We start from the raw sequence: 18,980 nt of genomic DNA on the forward strand, positions 1-18,980 counted from the left end.
TTTTCCTTACGTGCAAAACCTAAGAAATATCATACCGTGTACAGAGTGCCCATTTCTTGGCATTTTCAGTTTCCTTTTTACAGAGTACAGAGATCAGAGCATGTTTATTTGTACTTGATTTCAGCCAACACAGGGAATTTAGCTTAGGGAAGCGTACAGTCGCTACAAGTTGGGACAGTGTACTGACAATATAGAGTTTCCTTCATGGAAGCTTCTTACCAATGGTGTCGTCTTCACCTCCAGTTTGAGGAGATTTTAGCCTTCACGGCCAGGTTTCAGGTGTATGGGTGCTGCTGTATTTCTCTGCAGTGCAGCCATGGGGATTGGGAGGGGCGATGGAATAAATAGACCATGTGATTAGATAAGATTTATAAGTAACAGTAACTTTAAAAATCCTATTCAACTGTGAATACTGGGGAATCCTCAACCCACAAGTCCTCGAGGTGGTTACCTGCTACTTACAACAAGTGGCTTGGGACGTCCCTGGCGGTCCAGTGGTTAAGACTTTGCCTCCAATGCAGGGCGAGCAGGTTCGATCCCTGGTCAGGGAGCTAAGATCCCATGTGCCTCATGGCCAAAAAAAAAAAAAAAAAAAAAAAAGAAGCAATATTGTAACAAATTCAATAAAGACTTAAGAAAAAAAATCAGATGCCAAAGTGCATACTCTAAAAAAAAAAAAAAGAAAGAGGTGGCTTTACTGATCATCATCCAGGTCACCTGCTACTTACAAGAACTGGCTTTACTGATCATCATTCGGTGTGGGGGGGGCCGTGAGGGTGTTGATGTGACATTGGTGCAGAGGCGGTGGGCTCCCGGCGGTCACGGCACTGGTGCCGAGGGGGTGGCAGCGGTGACTCTCTGGACGGGGACCTGGCAAAGCTGGGCCAGGCTGAGGGGAAAGGGAACTGGGGCTTGCAGAGAGAAGGGGGTAAAGGCTGACGGGGGCTGGGTTAAGTGGCCCATTCCTTGTGTTTTAGGAGGCGAAGGGGCGGGGCATTGTGGAGGGGACGGTGTGACTTCCCAGGTGTGGCTTCCCAGTGCTTTGTGTGTGTCAGCCACACACTTGGGGATCTGTGTGTTCCTTCAGTTATTATTTCTCTCAGACCCAGGGGACAAGGGAAAGGGCAGATTAGATTAAGAAGTTTGCAAATTGTGCACACATAATCTGGAATCTTCTGGAGAAAAATTAAGAGTATTGATGTTCCAACTTTGAAGAACCCAAAGAAAAAAGGTATTTGATGAATTGCCCTAAAATCTGGTGCAGAGTTATACTCCTTTGTTTCTAAATCCAAAATTGAAAAAGTTTTGAATTCCACGCTTTTCCCCCTAAATTTGGGGTGTGGACATTTGGTAGGGAAGCCTAATGGAGCTTCCGTGGAGCCACTTCTGTTCTTTATGAATCTCACTTGGTGGGGATGCCGTGCGTCTTGCTGCAGGAACTCAATGTGTTGTATTACAGGGTGTAGTGCCTGGCCCCCCTGGGGATGTAGTGGCATACAGTGTGTGCACATACTTCTGCGAGATGTGTAAAATTCTGGATTTGGAAGCATAACTGGCCCCAGGTTTCGGATGGAACTGTGTACCTTGTGTTCTTTATTTGTATGTCTTGGAAGTTACTCTGTCATCAGCTACTGTGACAGCCACTCCTGCTGGCGGAAAAGGAGATGCTTCCACCAGAAGGGGGAGCTATGGTCCCACCAGACGGACGGGGAAGACAGTACTTGGTAGAAGGCATCTGCAGGGGGATGGATGGATGGAGGGAGAGGGAGAGAGGGTGGGAGAGGAGGGGAGGGACTGGGAAGAGGCATGGATAGAGAGGTTTATGGCTGGGGAGCTGGTTGTTTTGAGATTTTTTGGGATTTTAATACTTTGCACTTCAGGTAAAGAGCCTGTTTTTCTTCCTCTAGATGGGACAGGAGGAGACATTTGGAATCCTTAACGTCCTGGAGTTTTCTAGGTATGTTTCTCTTTTGTGCACTTGAAATAAACTGTCCCTCTCTATCTGTCTGTCTGTCTATCTATCTATCTATCTATCTACATATACACACAGTAAGTCCCCTACGTACAAACTTCAAGCTGCGAACTTTCGAAGACACAAACGTGCATTTGCATGTCCAGTAAGTTAGTTCATGTGTCTGTAAGATTAAAAATGTTTTCTTTGTTTTTTGTGTTTGTTTTTTATGTATTACTTGTGTGAAAAGTATTATAAACCCATTACAGTGTGGTACTGTGTAGCCGATCGTGTTAGTCGGGTACCTAGGCTAACTTTGTCGGACTTACGAACGCACTCCCTCAGAAGGGAGCTCATTCGTGCGGAGGGGACTCCCTGTATATATATATAGATGGGCGAGAAATGAGTCAGTGACCGAGGGCGGGTCCCTTTGAAAGATGAGGCGGGAGGTGGCTGTGCATGTGCTGGGGCTGCGGCTGGGGAGGGAGCCATCAAGGGACCTCAGCGCTAAATCGGGAGGTCCTTGGAATTCATCATTTCTTTCCACTTCAGTCAAAAGAAGATACGATGAGATGCTTTTGAGTGAAGTGGGTTTATACTGAATCTTGCACTTTGCTACTTACTGGGCAGGTAACTGAACATTTTTGAGCTGTGAAATAAAAGTACGTGGACACAGTATTGTCAGGAGTAAATTAGACACAGAGTAAAGCGCTCAAGCTCTACATTTCTGTGTCTTCTTCTATCAAGAGCTGTGCTAGTGAGTTTCCACGGCAGGGAAAGGAATAGGTTTATGCAAAAGAGTAGGAGATACACAATTAAAGTCTGACTTTGAGGACAAAGGTAGGGAAGCTGGGCCGTTTGGGGGCCAGCCAGACCACCTTTTGGGTTGTTTGGTGTTTAATCACAGGATGTGGTCCTATAAAACAGACCAATGACAGTTTTCTTTCCTTTTTGTTTTTACCCTACAGCGACAGAAAAAGAATGTCTGTAATTGTGCGAACCCCTTCAGGACAGCTTCGACTCTATTGTAAAGGGGCTGTAAGTACTGGCTGAGGTCTGCACGCCAGGGACCCCTGCTGCTTCCCTAACTGCTGTTCTCAGCGTCCTTGATGGTCACCCAGGGTTGAAAGGCTCTTTCAGTCAGCCTGACGCTGACTTAGTAGTAAAAGCCCCCTGAAGATGATGGGGGTTCAAGCCAGCGTGGCAAGGAGATCAGTGGAAAGCTTGCTGTTCGTTGGTAGTTGGTTTCAGAAACAGTAGCTGGCCGTGTCCTGCAGAATCCTTAGAGTGTGAATTCTGATTCCTGTTTTCTATCCTCGTGTGGTGACTTTGGAAGATTCAGTCAGTTGTATCAACCTATGATCTTTTAAGGGCCCTGATGTGTATTTTCCTTTTTTTTCTTTTTTTTTTGCGGTACGCGGGCGTCTCACTGTTGTGGCCTCTCCCGTTGTGGAGCACAGGCTCCGGACGCGCAGGCTCAGCGGCCATGGCTCGCAGGCCCAGCCGCTCCGCGGCATGTGGGATCCTCCCGGACCGGGGCACGAGCCCGTGTCCCCTGCATCGGTAGGCGGACTCTCAACCACTGTGCCACCAGGGAAGCCCTCTGACGTGTATTTTTTTCCATAGCAGCTATTCTCAATATTCGTGGATTAGTTTTTATTCACTACAGAGGCTGGGTGGTGGGTTTGAGGTAGCATCCATTTGTGGTCTACTAATACTGCCCCCTCCGGTCATTTCCTATGTCAGGCTTTTTGTCCTGTCTGCCTCCTGGTCATCGAATCTAAATCTTTAAGGAAAGATGCTACTGTTTATGAGCCTGACCTACAAAACTACATTCTGTCAAACTGTGGTCTTATGTGTTGAGGGAAAGACTTATTAAGCTCATTTTTTGAGACTGTGTCGGGAAATATGAGGCCACACTAGGATCAGTGATTCATTGGAAATCTTACTCGTCTTTACCAATTGTGGGAAGAAGTATTTGAGGACAGTGATCAGAGCTTTTTAAAAAGTGAGTAACGTGTGTGAATTCTAAGGCATCCAATCTGGACTCACCAAGGTCCAGATTATATTGGATTAGATTGAGAAAGATTTTTTTTTTTTTAGATTCTGTTCTCATATGAGATACTCTTTCTTACCTTTTTGGTGGTTTATTTGCCATTGTGTTCTGAGAACCACAGCAAGGCCAGAAGGGGTCAGCGTGAGGTACAGAGGAAGGGGGGCAACCACAGACCAGGGTCAACAGGAAATGCTGCAGGGGTGCATTTAATGTGTTATAGGATTTAATTCTCCTCAAACCTGCCTCCCCCAAACCAAACTAAATTTCTTAGATTTGGGGGGGCCTAAAACTGCCATTTATCACATATTTGATGCATGATCCATAGCCTGCAATCCTCCAGCCCTGCTTGTGGGTCATGGAAATAGTCCCCAGGTGATGAGCTGTCCACACGGTGTGTTCTCAGCTGAACCAGGTTCTGTGCAGGGTGGGTCCTGCCCTCCCTGGGTGGGAGCTCCTGCAGCATCAGGAAGGGAGAGGACACTTGAGCAATTTAGGGTGCGCGTTTTATGCTTCCCACTTCTGCAAAAGGTGTTAACAAAGTCTGGTGTGAGCTTTGCAAATCTAGGTGAACGTCGGCCCCGTCGTGTCCCTGATTATTCATTCTCCTGACACCCAGGGTCCTCCCCGGCGTGTTTGTGTGGACACATAGCCACCCCCAGTTTGTTTTCCAAAGCTCATGACTGAATCCAGCCAAGAACTGTGTTTCCCCTCGCCCACCCAGCTGTGCGCTGGATCAACACCACGAAAACAGAGCTGGGCTTGCAGTGCTAGAGCGTCAGCTGACCTAAGGTTTGCCAGTCACAGTGTTTCCTTATTTTACAGGATAACGTGATTTTTGAGAGACTTTCTAAAGATTCAAAATACATGGAGGAAACACTATGCCATCTGGAGTATTTTGCCACGGAAGGTGAGTGGAATTTGGAAATGTTATTTCTGCCCTTGGAGTTGTGCTTTCAGGGGCACTCGGGTGAGCCGTCATGTTCACGTGTCATTTTTGTGCAGCACTTGGCTTGCTTCAAAGGCGGGTCGTTTTCTAGTGCTGACCCCGTCCCCACCCTCTGCACCGGTGGCAGTGACAAGAGTCGTGGCTGTAGACCGACTGCTGTGTTACCTAAACGTCATCCGCTAGCTCTTAACCAGAGGGACGAGGGTGAGACAGGCCAGCCCACGATGCTCCGCAGAACCGCCCTCCAGCTTTGCACTCCTTTCTCGGAAAACTCACCTTATTTCCCAGGCCCTCTCTCGTTTCCCTTATGACAGTGGCTTACCCATGACTTCAGGCAAGAATAATCCACTGAAGCCACGGAGAACAGGAAGGGAGTTCTTAGAAGGGCTTTAAACGACACTCATGTCAGGCTCCCCTGCACGTGGATGTGATGAGAGCTTGAGTGCCGGCTGCTGCCGCGTTGCCTTCCTGAGCCCCTCTGGCTGCATGTATCCACGTCTGCACACACAGGCCCACGCATGTACACCAGAGAACACACATGTGCACACATAGGAACACGTGCACACAGGGACACAAATGCCCACCAGGGAACACCCATGTGCACACATAGGAACACATGTGCACACAGGGACACACACAGAGACACATGCACACAGGGACACACAGGGACACACACAGACACACAAGCATGGCTGCTTGAAAGCCTGTGTCTTTCACGTGGTAGCACATGGGGCCTTTATTGCTATCTTGAAACACACTTCCCGTCGTGCCTCCTGGCTGGTCCCTGCTCGTGTGTGTGGGCCGAGCGCGGCTTCTGTCCTTCTCTGCTGTGAGGAGTTCAGTCTCATGGCTTCTCCTATTCTGTCAGCATCTATAGAAGCAGTGGTTTATATTAAAATAAGGTTGCTGGGCTTCCCTGGTGGCGCAGTGGCTAAGAATCCACCTGCTAATGCAGGGGACACAGGTTCGAGCCCTGGTCTGGGAAGATCCCACATGCCGCGGAGCAACTGGGCCTGTGAGCCACAACTACTGAGCCTGCGGGTGTGGAGCCTGTGCTCCACAACAAGAGAGACTGTGATAGTGAGAGGCCCACGCACTGCGATAAAGAGTGGCCCACGCACTGCGATAAAGAGTGGCCCCCGCTCGCCGCAACTGGAGAAAGCCCTCGCACAGAAATGAAGACCCAACACAGCCAAAAATAAATAAATAAATTTATTTTAAAAATAAAATAAAATAAAATAAGGTTGCTTTTCAATTCTTTTTGAATGTGTGCACGTTGACTTAGAGTGACCTGTAAAGCGGATGGTCTCTTTCATTTTCTGCACACGCGGTGTCCCCTGGGGGTAAGGCACCCGGCTTGCCCGTCCCTAGGGCCCTCCCTGGGAGACGCTGGGACTGTTTTGCAGGCTTGCGGACCCTCTGTGTGGCTTACGCCGACCTCTCTGAGAGTGATTATGCGGAGTGGCTCAAAGTCTACCAAGAAGCCAGCACCATCTTGAAGGACAGAGCTCAGCGGCTGGAAGAGTGTTACGAGATCATCGAGAAGGTAATTCCACGTGGTAGATGCGTTACATTACATGCCCAGTGACACCTAATGAGCAGAAAAGTTTTGGTGCAGAAATCTTTTGGCTATATAGTGATGTTCTCTGATCTTGTAAGTATCTTAACTCACCATTAGCTTTTAATCGTTTCTTTGCTTTAAGAAACACTCAGTTTTTATGAGCCCTCAGCAAGGTCCAGCCACCCTCTGCTAAGCATTCATGTCTTAAGAAGTATCAGGTCAAAAACAGCATCGGCGACTTTCTGGGTTTGCCTAAGATCAGGTTTAACTCCGTTAGCTGGCCCTATTGAGTTTCCTGAGCAGTCAGAATGCCTAGGCTGGCTGGACATCGTACCTACTAAGTGTTTTCACACTTCCTGTCCTATCTGAGCTTTGCCATTGCCGCTCCATGCTGCCTACGTGATTTTGTTGTTATTTCAGTTTCTCCCAAGACATGAGGTAGCTTCCCACAGATTGAGTCCCTCAAATCTGGGAGCTGGATTTCAGCCTTTTCCGTTTCATGTCAGCAACCACTGGTCCATCCATCTTCCAGTTTCAGTAGCTTTGAAGTCATTGCTTGCTTGCTTTTCTCATTCCTTTATTTTATTTATTTTTTTAAAATTCCCCTTTGCTTTTTTTCCCTAGTTTGTCATTTTAATGGAATTTGGGTATGGATGGAAGTGAAATCAAATATTCATTTACCCTGCTTCCCTGGAAATTCCAAAATTACTTTGAGGATCATAAAGCAATTAAATAGGTGCGATGTCTGTGCGTCCCCCGGCCAGAGGTGGGCACTCGGGAGGTAGTTGGCCTTTTCGGCCACTGAATAATTTTTGCTCATGTGTTAACTGTACCACAGCCCTTGACTCATGAGTGGAGTGAGAGAGAAGTCTCAGTCCTGTTAGTGTCCCCAGGATAACCCACCCATGTGCTCTTCTGCCAGGCGGTTTCTATCCCAAGGTGCCTGTGTACCCAGAAGTAGATGGCATGTGCTGGCCCGTGTGTGTGGAGGGGTTCTAGCCCTGTGGATGGTTTTGAGATGCCACACATGTGACTGTCATTAATTATCTGCAGACAAAGGTTTAATGTGGAGGAAATGAGGTAATTGTCTCAGACACTTTCACAGCCTTTCTTTGGTCAAGCGTTTCGTCATTCATGCTGCTCTTACATGTGTCCCCATCTTTAATGGAAGCTGTTTTTTAATTTAGAATTTGCTGCTGCTTGGAGCCACAGCCATAGAAGATCGTCTTCAGGCAGGCGTGCCAGAAACCATAGCAACTCTGTTGAAGGCAGAAATTAAAATATGGGTGTTGACAGGCGACAAACAAGAAACTGCAATTAACATAGGTAATTCATTTAAAGAATAATTTCCCAATGCTGATTTTTGTATTACGTTTTTGAACCATCTTATAGAGGTGCCTGAGGGCTCCTCAGATGCATTGACAGAAGTGTTTTTATAGCATTCTTCATTCGGGCTTCCCTGGTGGCGCAGTGGGTGAGAGTCCGCCTGCCGATGCAGGGGACACGGGTTCGTGCCCCGGTCCGGGAGGATCCCACATGCCGCGGAGTGGCTGGGCCCGTGAGCAATGGCCGCTGAGCCTGCGCGTCCGGAGCCTGTGCTCCGCAACGGGAGGGGCCACAATGGTGAGAGGCCCATGTACTGCAAAAAAAAAAAAAAAAAAAAAATAGAATTCTTCATTCACAAGACTGAGAAAAGTTTAAGATGTTCTTATGAGCATTATCTGCCCGTTATAAACAGTAAAACTATGGCACCTTCTTGAAAAGTATTAAACATACTTCCAGAGGCCAGAGAATTCAAGAGTTGTTGGGAGTTTGATTTTCTTATTGCTTTCTTCACAAAAATTTAATCTCAGAGACTAAGCATGTTTTCATTAAGTTTAAATATGCATTATTATTTTATATAGTTATAGCCATTATAATGATTTTACCAATTCATAGGTTTTTCTAATAGGCTTGAACCTTTCCCTTCCCCATCTGGGTTGGCAACCTCTGCCCGCTAAGCATCGCAGAAATGAAAATTGAAGAAAGGGAATTTAAGCCCAAATTACTTCGTGAGTGTTAAAGCAGCACGTTTTTAGTTTGAAAAGGACTTGTGAAACTACTAATTAAAAAAAAATCTAATTAAAAAAAAATTTTTATTTTATATTTATTTTTGGTTGCGTTGGGTCTTCGTTGCTGCACACGGGCTTTCTCTAATTGCTGCGAGCGGGAGCTATTCTTTGTTGCGCTGCATGGGCTTCTCATTGCGGTGGCTTCTCTTGTTGCGGAGCATGGGCTCTAGGCACACAGGCTTCAGTAGTGGCGGCATACAGGCTCAGTAATTGTGGCTCGTGGACTCCAGAGCCACAGGCTCAGTAGTTGTGGCGCCCGGGCTTAGTTGCTCTGCGGTGTGTGGGATCTTCCTGGACCAGGACTCGAACCCGTGTCTCCTGCATTGGCAGGCGGATTCTTAACCACTGGACCACCAGGGAAGTCCCAAAAAATCTAATTTTGATTGTTTGAATTGCTTTAAAATTATCTAGGACTTCTGTCACCTTATGTCACAAGCTCTGGTACATAGATGATAAAATGAATAAGGGTTACATGACTTGTCATGTGTTGATGGGAATAGAGTCCATGTCACAGCTCACTGCAGGAAGAAACATACAGAAAGAACATCTGAAGTTGAGTGACTGGTGTCCTATTCAGAGGAGTCTCCCTGGAACGCAATCAACTAGTTCCAGTGGAGCCCTTTCCTTCAATCTTCTCTTTTGAATCAGTCCCGACTCTCAGAGAACCTCAGTTATAGACAGTGCCTACTGTCTGGGGTGGATTTCCTCTTTTTTTTTCTAATAGACAAAAAAGCCACTTAATCATTTCTTATCAAGACTGTAGTCCTCTTGGACTTCCACACAAGTGAGATTAAAGTCCCCAGAGACTGACATGTGATTCACGAACAGTCTCTGAAGGATTAGATGTAGATGTTGTACCTGTTGTTTCCTAAACACATATTTTTGGAGAAAAGTGTGGTGATGTTTCTGTGTAGACCTGTCAGTACTACTAGATAATAAAAACCCATTGCTTACAGCCCTTTGGTGATGTCAGCAACATTTTTATAGATGAAGGATAATACGTTTGCTTTTGGTGGAATGTCTCCTTCTATGTATATACGTCAGCCCTTCAGGTATTTCCCATGTAAATTTGGTCTACAACACCTGCTATTGATCCACGGCTCCTGTTCACAGAGGGCACAGAAAGCATGAGAGCAGTGATGCTGCACCTGCCCCGCCCCTGTCCTCCTGTCCTTGTGTCACACCTGCATCTGTCAGGGTCTAGCCAAGTTTAGGTAAACACAAGTGAAAGCAGAGTTCCCAAAATCAACCCAGAAAACACGAATGTCTTGTTATTCCCGAAGGAAGGTGTTAGTCATTGCTGGAGTGAGGCTTGTCTGAACCTCACAAGGTGATTGATACCTGTCCAGTTTTTTCCATTAACAGCTATATTATTCTGTGCTTTTTTCAAAGAAGGTGTAGCAGTGCTTGTAGTTTTGGTTTCAGAAGCACTCATATCCATTAGATATTTTAAAATTGACCTTTTAAAAAACATTCTAATCCAAATCGGAAAAGAAGTAAAACCGTCACTGTTTGCAGATGACGTGATATTATACACAGAAAATCCTAAGGATCCTACCAGAAGACTACTAGAGCTAATCAGTGGATTTGATAAAGTAGCAGGATACAAAATTCACAGAAATCTCTTGCATTACTATACACTAACAATGAAAAATCTGAAGGAGAAATTAAGGAAACACTCCCATTTACCACTGCAACAAAAAGAATAAAATACCTAGGAATAAACCTGATAAAAGGAATTAAAGACGATACAGACAGATGGAGAGATATACCATGTTCTTGGACTGGAAGAATCAACATTGTGAAAATGACTATACTACCCAAAGCAATCTACACAGTCATTGCTATCCCTATCAAACTACCAATGGCATTTTTCATAGAACTACAATAAAAAATTTCACAATTTGTATGGAAACACAAAAGACCCCGAATAGCCAAAGCAATCTGGAGAAAGAAAAATGGAGCTGGAGGAATCAGGCTTCCGGACTTCAGACTATACTACAATGCTACAGTAATCAAGATAGTATGGTACTGGCACAGAAACAGAAATATAGATCAATGGAACAGGATAGAAAACCTGGAGATAAACCCACGCACATATGGGCACCTTATTTTTGATAAAGGAGGCAAGAGTATACAGTGGAGAAAAGACAGACTCTTCAATAAGTGGTGCTGGGAAAACTGGACAGCCTCATGTAAAAGAATGAAATTAGAACACTCCCTAACACCATACACAAAAATAAACTCAAATTGGATTAAAGACCTAAATGTAAGGCCAGACACTATAAAACTCTTAGAGGAAAACATAGGCAGAACACTCTATGACATAAATCACAGCAAGATCCTTTTTTTTTTTTTTTTTTTAAGTTTATTTATTTATTTTTTTAATTAGTTTCTGCTTTATAACAAAGTGAATCAGTCATACATATACATCTGTTCCCACATCCCTTCCCTCATGCATCTCCCTCCCTCCCACCCTCCCCATCCCACCCCTCCAGGCGGTCACAAAGCACCGAGCTGAGCAAGATCCTTTTTGACCCACCTCCTAGAGAAATGGAAATAAAAACAAAAATAAACAAATGGGACCTAATGAAACTTAAAAGCTTCTGCACAGCAAAGGAAACCATACACAAGACAAAAAGATAACTCTCAGAATGGGAGAAAATATTTGCAAACAAAGCAATTGACAAAGGGTTAATCTCCAAAATATATAAGTAGCTCATGCAGCTCAATATCAAAAAAACAAACAACCCAATCCAAAAATGGGCAGAAGACCTTAATAGGCATTTGTCCAAAGAAGATATACAGATTGCCAAGAAACACATGAAAGAATGCTCAACATCACTAATCATCAGAGAAATGCAAGTCAAAACCACAATGAGGTATCACCTCACACCAGTCAGAATGGCCATCACCAAAAAATCTACAAGCAATAAATGCTGGAGAGGGTGTGGAGAAAAGGGAACCCTCTTGCACTGCTGGTGGGAATGTAAATTGATACAGCCACTATGGAGAACAGTATGGAGGTTCCTTAAGAAACTAAAAATAGAACTACTATATGACCCAGTAATCCTACTACTGGGCATATATCCTGAGAAAACCATAATTCAAAAAGAGTCATGTACCACAATGTTCATTGCAGCTCTATTTACAATAGCCAGGACATGGAAGCAACCTAAGTATCCATCAACAGATGAATGGATAAAGAAGATGCAGCACATATATACAGTGGAGTAAGACTCAGCCATAAAAAGAAACAAAATTGAATTATTTGTAGTGAGGTGGATGGACCTAGAGTCTGTCATACAGGGTGAAGTAAGTCAGAGAAAAACAAATACTGTATGCTAACACATATATATGAAATTTTAAAAAATGGTTCTGAAGAACCTAGGCACAGGACAGGAATAAAGACGCAGACATAGAGAGTGGACTTGAGGACACGGGGAGGGGGAAGGGTAAGCTGTGACAAAGTGAGAGAGTGGCATGGACATATATACACTACCAAATGTAAAATAGATAGCTAGTGGGAAACAGCCGCATAGCACAGGGCGATAGATCAGCTCGATGCTCTGTGTCCACGTAGAGCGGTGGAATAGGGAAAGTGGGAGGGAGACGCAAGAGGAAGGGCATATGGGGATATATGTATCGGTATAGCTGACACACTTTGTTATACCACAGAAACTAACACACCATTGTAAAACAATTATACTCTAATAAAGGTGTTAAAAAATTCTATTCTTTATCTTTTAATTGAAGTATTGTTAATTTACAATATTGTGTGTCAGGTGTACAGCAAAGTGGTTCAGTTATATGTACATATTTTTTCTTTTTCATATTCTTTTCCATTATGATTTATTATAAGATTTTGACTCTAGCTCCCTGTGCTATACAGCAGGACCTTGTTGTTTATTTTATACATAGCACTGTATATAGTGTGTGTATCTGCTAATCCCAAACTCCTAATTTATCCCTCCTCCCTTTCCCCTTTGGTAACCATAAGTTTGTTTTCTATGTCTGTGAGTCTATTTCTTTTTTGTAAGTAAGTTCATTTGTGTCATATTTTAGACTCTACATATAAGTGATATCATATGGTCTTTGTTTTCTCTGTCTGACTTATTTTATTTAGTATGATAATCTCTAGGTCCATCCATGTTGCTGCAGATGGCATTATTTCATTCTTTTTTATGGCTCAGTAATATTCCATTGTGTATATGTACCACTGAATTAGGGCATGTGTTGAGGACGCAGTGTAGACATCTAGACATGGTGTTAGACTTGTCCACATCAGACCACTGGTGATGGCTTTGAGCAGCCCGAGGTCACGCTCCAGATCCAGGAGGATTGTAAGCCTGTGTTCTTGTCCCATATTCCTCATACCTTCTGTGATATGAACCATTATTGGTCTGTCTCCCACAATATGGATTGGATATTCTGTACATTTTAGTGCATTCTGTGTGCACATTAGGGTACCCAGAAGGTATTTGGGAAGCACACCAAGTGTCTAGTAGTTCTACTTCTAGATGAAATAAGGAGAAGAGTGCTGAATGCTGGGCACTGTGCTGGGAGTGCTTTCCCTACGCTGTCTTTGGTCTTCACATGTCAGCAGTCTTAGAGCGCCGGGGGCCGGGGGCCATTCAGAGTTTACAAGGTTGTGCTCCACTTAATGACCAAGCTAGTTCATGCTGGGTCTCAGGGCCAATCACTCCTGGTGCAGGGCTCATTTTAAACAGATTCATGAAGCTTTCACGAAAACCCTCTCTGAAATTTGAGTTAGAAAACCCTGGAGAAGGGTACTAAATTTCATCCACTCTAAGACACCTTGTTTTCATATTTCACTGCCTCCAGAGTTGGGATGTCTTATGATTGTTGACTCTTACAGTTTTAACTGGCAACATTTCCCTTTAGAGGTGTTTGGTGCTGTTGGCTGTCTTTAGTATTCGCTCGCTCTCTCTCTCATTTATCTATCATCTGTCCATCCATCTATCCTCCCATCCATCTATTCTCCATCCATCCATTCTCCATCCATCCATCACCTATCCTGCCTCCATCCATCACTTATCCTCCCATCCATCTATCACCTAACCTCCCATCCATCCATCTATCCTCCCATCCATCCATCTGTCCTCCCATCCATCCATCTATCCACCCATCCATGCATCCATCCATCCATCCATCCATCGTCTATCACAGTTTGAGAATTTAAAGTGTAACTTTTAGTTCATACCTTGAAAATAAATACTTCGTCAAATTAGGTTCCAGGATATTTGTGTCTGTTATGAGCCTGTGAGTGTTAGGTAGATGCAGTCATCCTGCGTGTGGCTTTGAGGTCCTTTGGAACTGACACGATGCCAGGACCCTGCTGCGCTGTGCTTGGATTTATGCTAACTAGCTGTGTTTCCAGGAGTTGGAAGTTTTCTTTTTTAGCTTAAAAATTTGGCATCAGCTAGTCTAAAGTGAAATTTCAGCTGTATAGCCTTTGTGAATCATGTAGTCGTCACTTCCTTACCATGACTGGATAAAGCATCATTACATAGTTAGAAAATAGATGTGAAGTTTTCAGAGTCTATAATTTTTTTTCTAACGGAGATAGGATGAGTGAGAACAAAATCCTAGTGCGTGTTCCATTTTAAAGTCATCGCACTGGGAATCGCTTTCACTGTGAACCATCTGAGTTGGAATTTGGCCGCCCCTCCCCCATGTTTTGTTACCCATTATTTGATACCTTTAAATCACATCTATAGTCTTAGAAGTTTAATTTCTGACAGTGAGTAAACGTGGACTTGCCTGCCCTATTCTTGCCCATTGGCAGGGAGACAAGTCCGGTTTTCAGGTGGGGCTGGGGGAACACGGCCACAGCCCCAGTAATGTTCACGGAAAAGTCAGGTGTGTGATTTCTTGATTACCTGCAGCTCTGTTGTTGCCAGATGCTCCCGTATAGGCTTGGGGCACTTATGTTCCCGTATTGGGGACTGAGTTAATTTTGAGACAAACTTAGGAATAAAATAGATGAGAAAATACCAGTTGTGCAGTGTACATGCTGAGCATGGCTGGTGTTAGTAATAGTTACTCATTAAATGTTAGCACAGCATTTGTCATATTACTGCTCAGTCCTTTAGGTAAGTTTAATATTCCCTTTGAGATAGGCATTATCCCCTTTTAAAGATAGAACTGAGGCACAGAGATGCCAAGTAACTTAGCCTGGGCCACACAGGTGTGAGTGCTGAGAATCTGAGCAGGTGACCATGGCACGTGATAATTCAGTTCTCTGAAGGAAAGATAGGCGTCAAAAAGATCAGGGAAGGCTTTGCAGATGAGATAGGTTTAAATCTTGAACCTCAAGAATTTGTTTAAGGCAAATACATAAAGGATGAGAATAGCATGAGTCAGGATGGCCTGGTTTGGGGGAAGATCACAAGGTAAGGCTGAGGCAGCCTGTTCCTACCTGTGATGGAGCCTTTCTGAGAAGCATCTGAGGATCTGGAGGGAAGGGTGCCCAGGTGTGGTTCTGTGGATGAGTCCTTGATATCCTGGTTCTCAGATGGGGAGGGATTCTGCTCTGAGCATCCTTGATTGAGTCCAGAGCAGATGAAGAGTTCCATTCCTGACGTCTGGCAGTGTGTTTCATACACTTACTCTCAAATATTGAGTGACCAGGTTCTCCCTGAAATTATTTACAACCAACAACACACTTGTTGAGGGGTTGGAACCAAGTTGAATCCCACTGAGGGGTAATTTGATGGATCCTAGGTATGTGGTTAGTAGGAATCAATTGTTGCTAACCCTTCCAAAAGTGTCTCTGGAGAAATCTAGGTTGGGATATCTTCGACAGTATATGCTTACCTCGGAAAAAAGACGCTGATTGCGAGTTCCAAGAGAGGTTTGGTTTGGTCCTGTTTTCTAGTGTGAATGATAATTTTATTTTCTTAAAATCAAGTCCTGCTCTAAGTGCTATAGATGCTGTAATATTTTAATTTCTTTGAGTGTTGATTATGCTCAGGTAGTAGAAAGACTAAACACTTTTGTGGTGTGCCGTTAACTTCAGCCGTAGTAAAAAGTGAAATCCCAGAGGTTCCCTTCTCAGTCGTTTTATGGTCGTCTTGTTAGATTGTGAGATTAAAGAAATAGACCACAACTTACAAGTGTGGATTGACATTTCATAACTGGCTGTTCTCCAAGAACTGATCTCATTTTATCCAAAAACATTAGAAATCAAGCACACCGAACTTGGATTGACATAATTTAATTTGCCATGTTAGCTAAGTCACATTTAACTGTGTTAAACTTCCATGGTCTGTCTCGAGCAAGTGTTCTGTGTGATAATTAAGCAAAATCTTGCTTCGTTTTCCAAACTAAAAAAAAAAAAGAACCTGTTTCTTCTCAGAAACCTTGAGTTTTGTGTATTGAAATTCATGAAAGTGTCAGTGGTTTTATTTGTTACCCTCTCCCTTGCAATGGCTAGAAAAATACTTTGAGTTTTTCCATAGTATCTTTATGCAGCTTCAGTTGTCAAGTGGCATTTTACTTAAATTGCAAAATATAAAATCAAGCGGGAAGCGATGGCTTAAGCATTTCAGCTTGCTTCTGCAACTGCTGTTCATATCAAAAACTACCAGCAAATCCTTCTGTGTGAGTTATACTAAATTTGTAACAGTCTCTATTGCGTGAAGTTGCTGGAAGTTTCTGGGGCAAGGGAAGAAAAATGATTAAAGTTCCAATATCCCTGTTTGCAAATGAAAATAAAATATTGACCTCCCTTCTGCACTTAATCTAAGAATTTATAGAAAGGAAGGATATATTTGTAAGATTTTAGTGGGAAACGAAGTTCAGTTATTTTCGTCGTGCTGTGCAGAATTTTCAATGGCATTCTGGGAAACTCTCATTCCTCCTCATCACTATTGTTAAAATACAGACTTGAGCAAGTTTGAAAATGTGTGGAAAATTGTGCTGTGTTTCCTCCCTTTAGTTTTCCTCTTAGAGGTTGAACAGGTATTTGCCCATGTGGTCCTGTGATTTTTTTTTTTTTTTTTTGCGGTACGCGGGCCTCTCACTGTTGTGGCCCCTCCCATTGCAGAGCACAGGCTCCGGACACGCAGGCTCAGCGGCCATGGCTCACGGGCCCAGCCGCTCCGCGGCATGTGGGATCCTCCCGGACTGGGGCACGAACCCGTGTCCCCTGCATCGGCAGGTGGATTCTCAACCACTGCACCACCAGGGAAGCCCGGTCCTGTGATTTTAAACTATTCAATTGTTTTCGCTTTTCAAATGATACGTGAGGTTTTAACCAGCAAAATTATCTCATTCCCTTCACATAATTATTGTTAACTGCCTGGAATAGATCTTCAAGGTATTGCTTTAAGAAAATGACAGTTAGATGAAAAGTCATAATTTTGTGCTTTAAAATTTGTGTTCTCAGGTGGTTTATAATAGTCCTCTCAAATGACACTCATCCGTGAAGGATACACTTCATACATTCCAAAATAAACAAAAATATTTATTTTCTACCCCCGAAAAATACCCCAAGGTTTTTCGCGTCTTAATTGTTGTCTGTCTTGAGTTCTGTTTTGTGCCTGTTAGTAGGGTTTCTTGAGGATGAAAGGAGGACCTTCTGGGTAGAATTGAGCACATCAACACAGCAGTTCTGTGACTTGTCCACTAGCTAAATGCTTGTCTCCTTTTCTAGTTAAATATAGCATCTGTGGGAAGGGGTACTTTGGCTCTTCTGCGGAGGAGAACCCAGACTCCTGTTGCCTAAGCATTGGTTAAGGCCCTTCCTTGAGATGGTCACCCGCGTCCTTGTTTTGAAGGTTGACGTTCTTCATGCTGATGACTTGTTCCCTGTTTCTGTGATCATTGGTCCATGATCATTGTGAGGACCACTTCTCTAGGTGGAAAGACTGTTTCCTTGACTTTTCTCAATGAGATAAATTAAGATGGAGCTTGGTGAAAAGCACCTGTTGATGGCAGCTCTCTTGAGGGGCACCAAGATGGTGGAGGGTGGTGTGAAAGAGAGCCCAGGGCCCCGACAGACACTCCTGGACTTGGGGTTGGCTGGGGCCGCCGCCTCGTTCTCCCCAGAGTGTGGGGAGAAGGGGAAGAGTCGGGAGAGGCTCTTACCTTGGTCATTGTGTCACCAGGCATCTCCAGCTGTCACACGTGTACTGCAAAGTCTGGGTAGGAAAGAGCTTCACAGAAAATGCGTTTGTCTTCCGGGAGGAAAAGTGGAAAAGAGTACCTTGCTTAAATTAACCTACAGAGATACCATTGTCTCAAAATGCAATGGGAATTGTTAAGAATTAGCATTGGGATACTCTTGACTCAGATTTATTTCTTGAAATGGGGGTTGCTTTGAGCTTTCGCAGGAAAAGTGACTCTCTGGGTATCATAGGCTTCCTTAGAAGCCTGCTGTGAGAATTACCTGCCTTTTTAAAAAGCAAGTGAGGGACCTTGATATCACAGTAGGCACGTTTATGCTGCTTGAGGAGCACTGTTGATTCCATTTGTCTTCCTAAAGCGTTTGCTATTATTTTAGCGAACCCAAAGCTCATCCTAATACACGGATAACAAGGATAAGGAAAATCCACAGAAAATTGATGAGTATTTATTTCAGCCATTAGTCATGAAGACCCTCCTGAGCAGCGCTACTAGAGCTGTCTGCAGAAGTCAGAATCCGTGTGAACTTTTCCTCCCCACCCTCTTGCTCAATTCCTCTGTGTGAGCCCATAGGCTAAACATGGTGATAAGGAAGGTGCAGGAAGGGAGGCTGAATTCAGGGGACGTTGAACGTGGTGAGTTCCTGGCGGGTATGGTAATTTCACGTATGTTGCTCCTTCTTTTATTCTAGGCTATTCCTGCCGGTTGGTGTCCCAGAACATGGCCCTTATCCTATTGAAGGAGGATTCTTTGGATGTAAGTAACTTTTAAAAAGTTGTATTTGATATAACTGTGTTAAACCCTTTGTTTCTGCTATGACTAATAATCAGGATTTAATTTTTTTTTTTTTTTACTAAAAAAACAATTATAAAACTACTCAGTGTGTTTTCTCTTTTTATTTATGAACGGATGTCATAAAGTCATTTCTTTAAACATCAAAATGGTAAGCTCTACCTCTGGTACCAGATATAGGAGTTTTATGTATGTTTTTAGGTGATGGTCATCATTGAAATCCACTTTCTCTTCAGATACAGCTACAGTTTCTGTCATATTAGAGGAAGGAGAGAAGCTTTTTGTGAGGAGCACACTCCATATATAAAAAAGTCTTTCTGGCTAGCTGCATGGTTGAAAGCATACTCTCCCAGTACTGATAAAATGAACATTAAGAATTTGCAAGGTCTGGAGAATAATATACATCCATGTTA

General features: G+C 43.8%; 1 protein-coding gene across 1 annotated transcript; it reads left to right on the forward strand.

Moving 5' to 3' along the window:
• Nucleotides 1-1,907: 1,907 nt before the first annotated feature.
• Nucleotides 1,908-18,619, forward strand: ATP8A2 (ATPase phospholipid transporting 8A2; the record flags this gene model as incomplete). The annotated part of the gene is made up of 6 exons (XM_081214448.1): nucleotides 1,908-1,957; nucleotides 2,920-2,989; nucleotides 4,830-4,914; nucleotides 6,360-6,499; nucleotides 7,702-7,840; nucleotides 18,467-18,619. The coding sequence occupies 6 exons, from the start codon at nucleotides 1,908-1,910 to the stop codon at nucleotides 18,544-18,546; spliced, it is 564 nt and encodes a 187-aa protein (XP_081070574.1). The 3' UTR covers nucleotides 18,547-18,619.
• Nucleotides 18,620-18,980: the final 361 nt, after the last annotated feature.

This window comes from Mesoplodon bidens, assembly GCF_964165515.1.
Source record: "Mesoplodon bidens genome assembly, chromosome: 17".
In the NCBI taxonomy this organism is placed as follows: Eukaryota; Metazoa; Chordata; class Mammalia; order Artiodactyla; family Ziphiidae; genus Mesoplodon; species Mesoplodon bidens.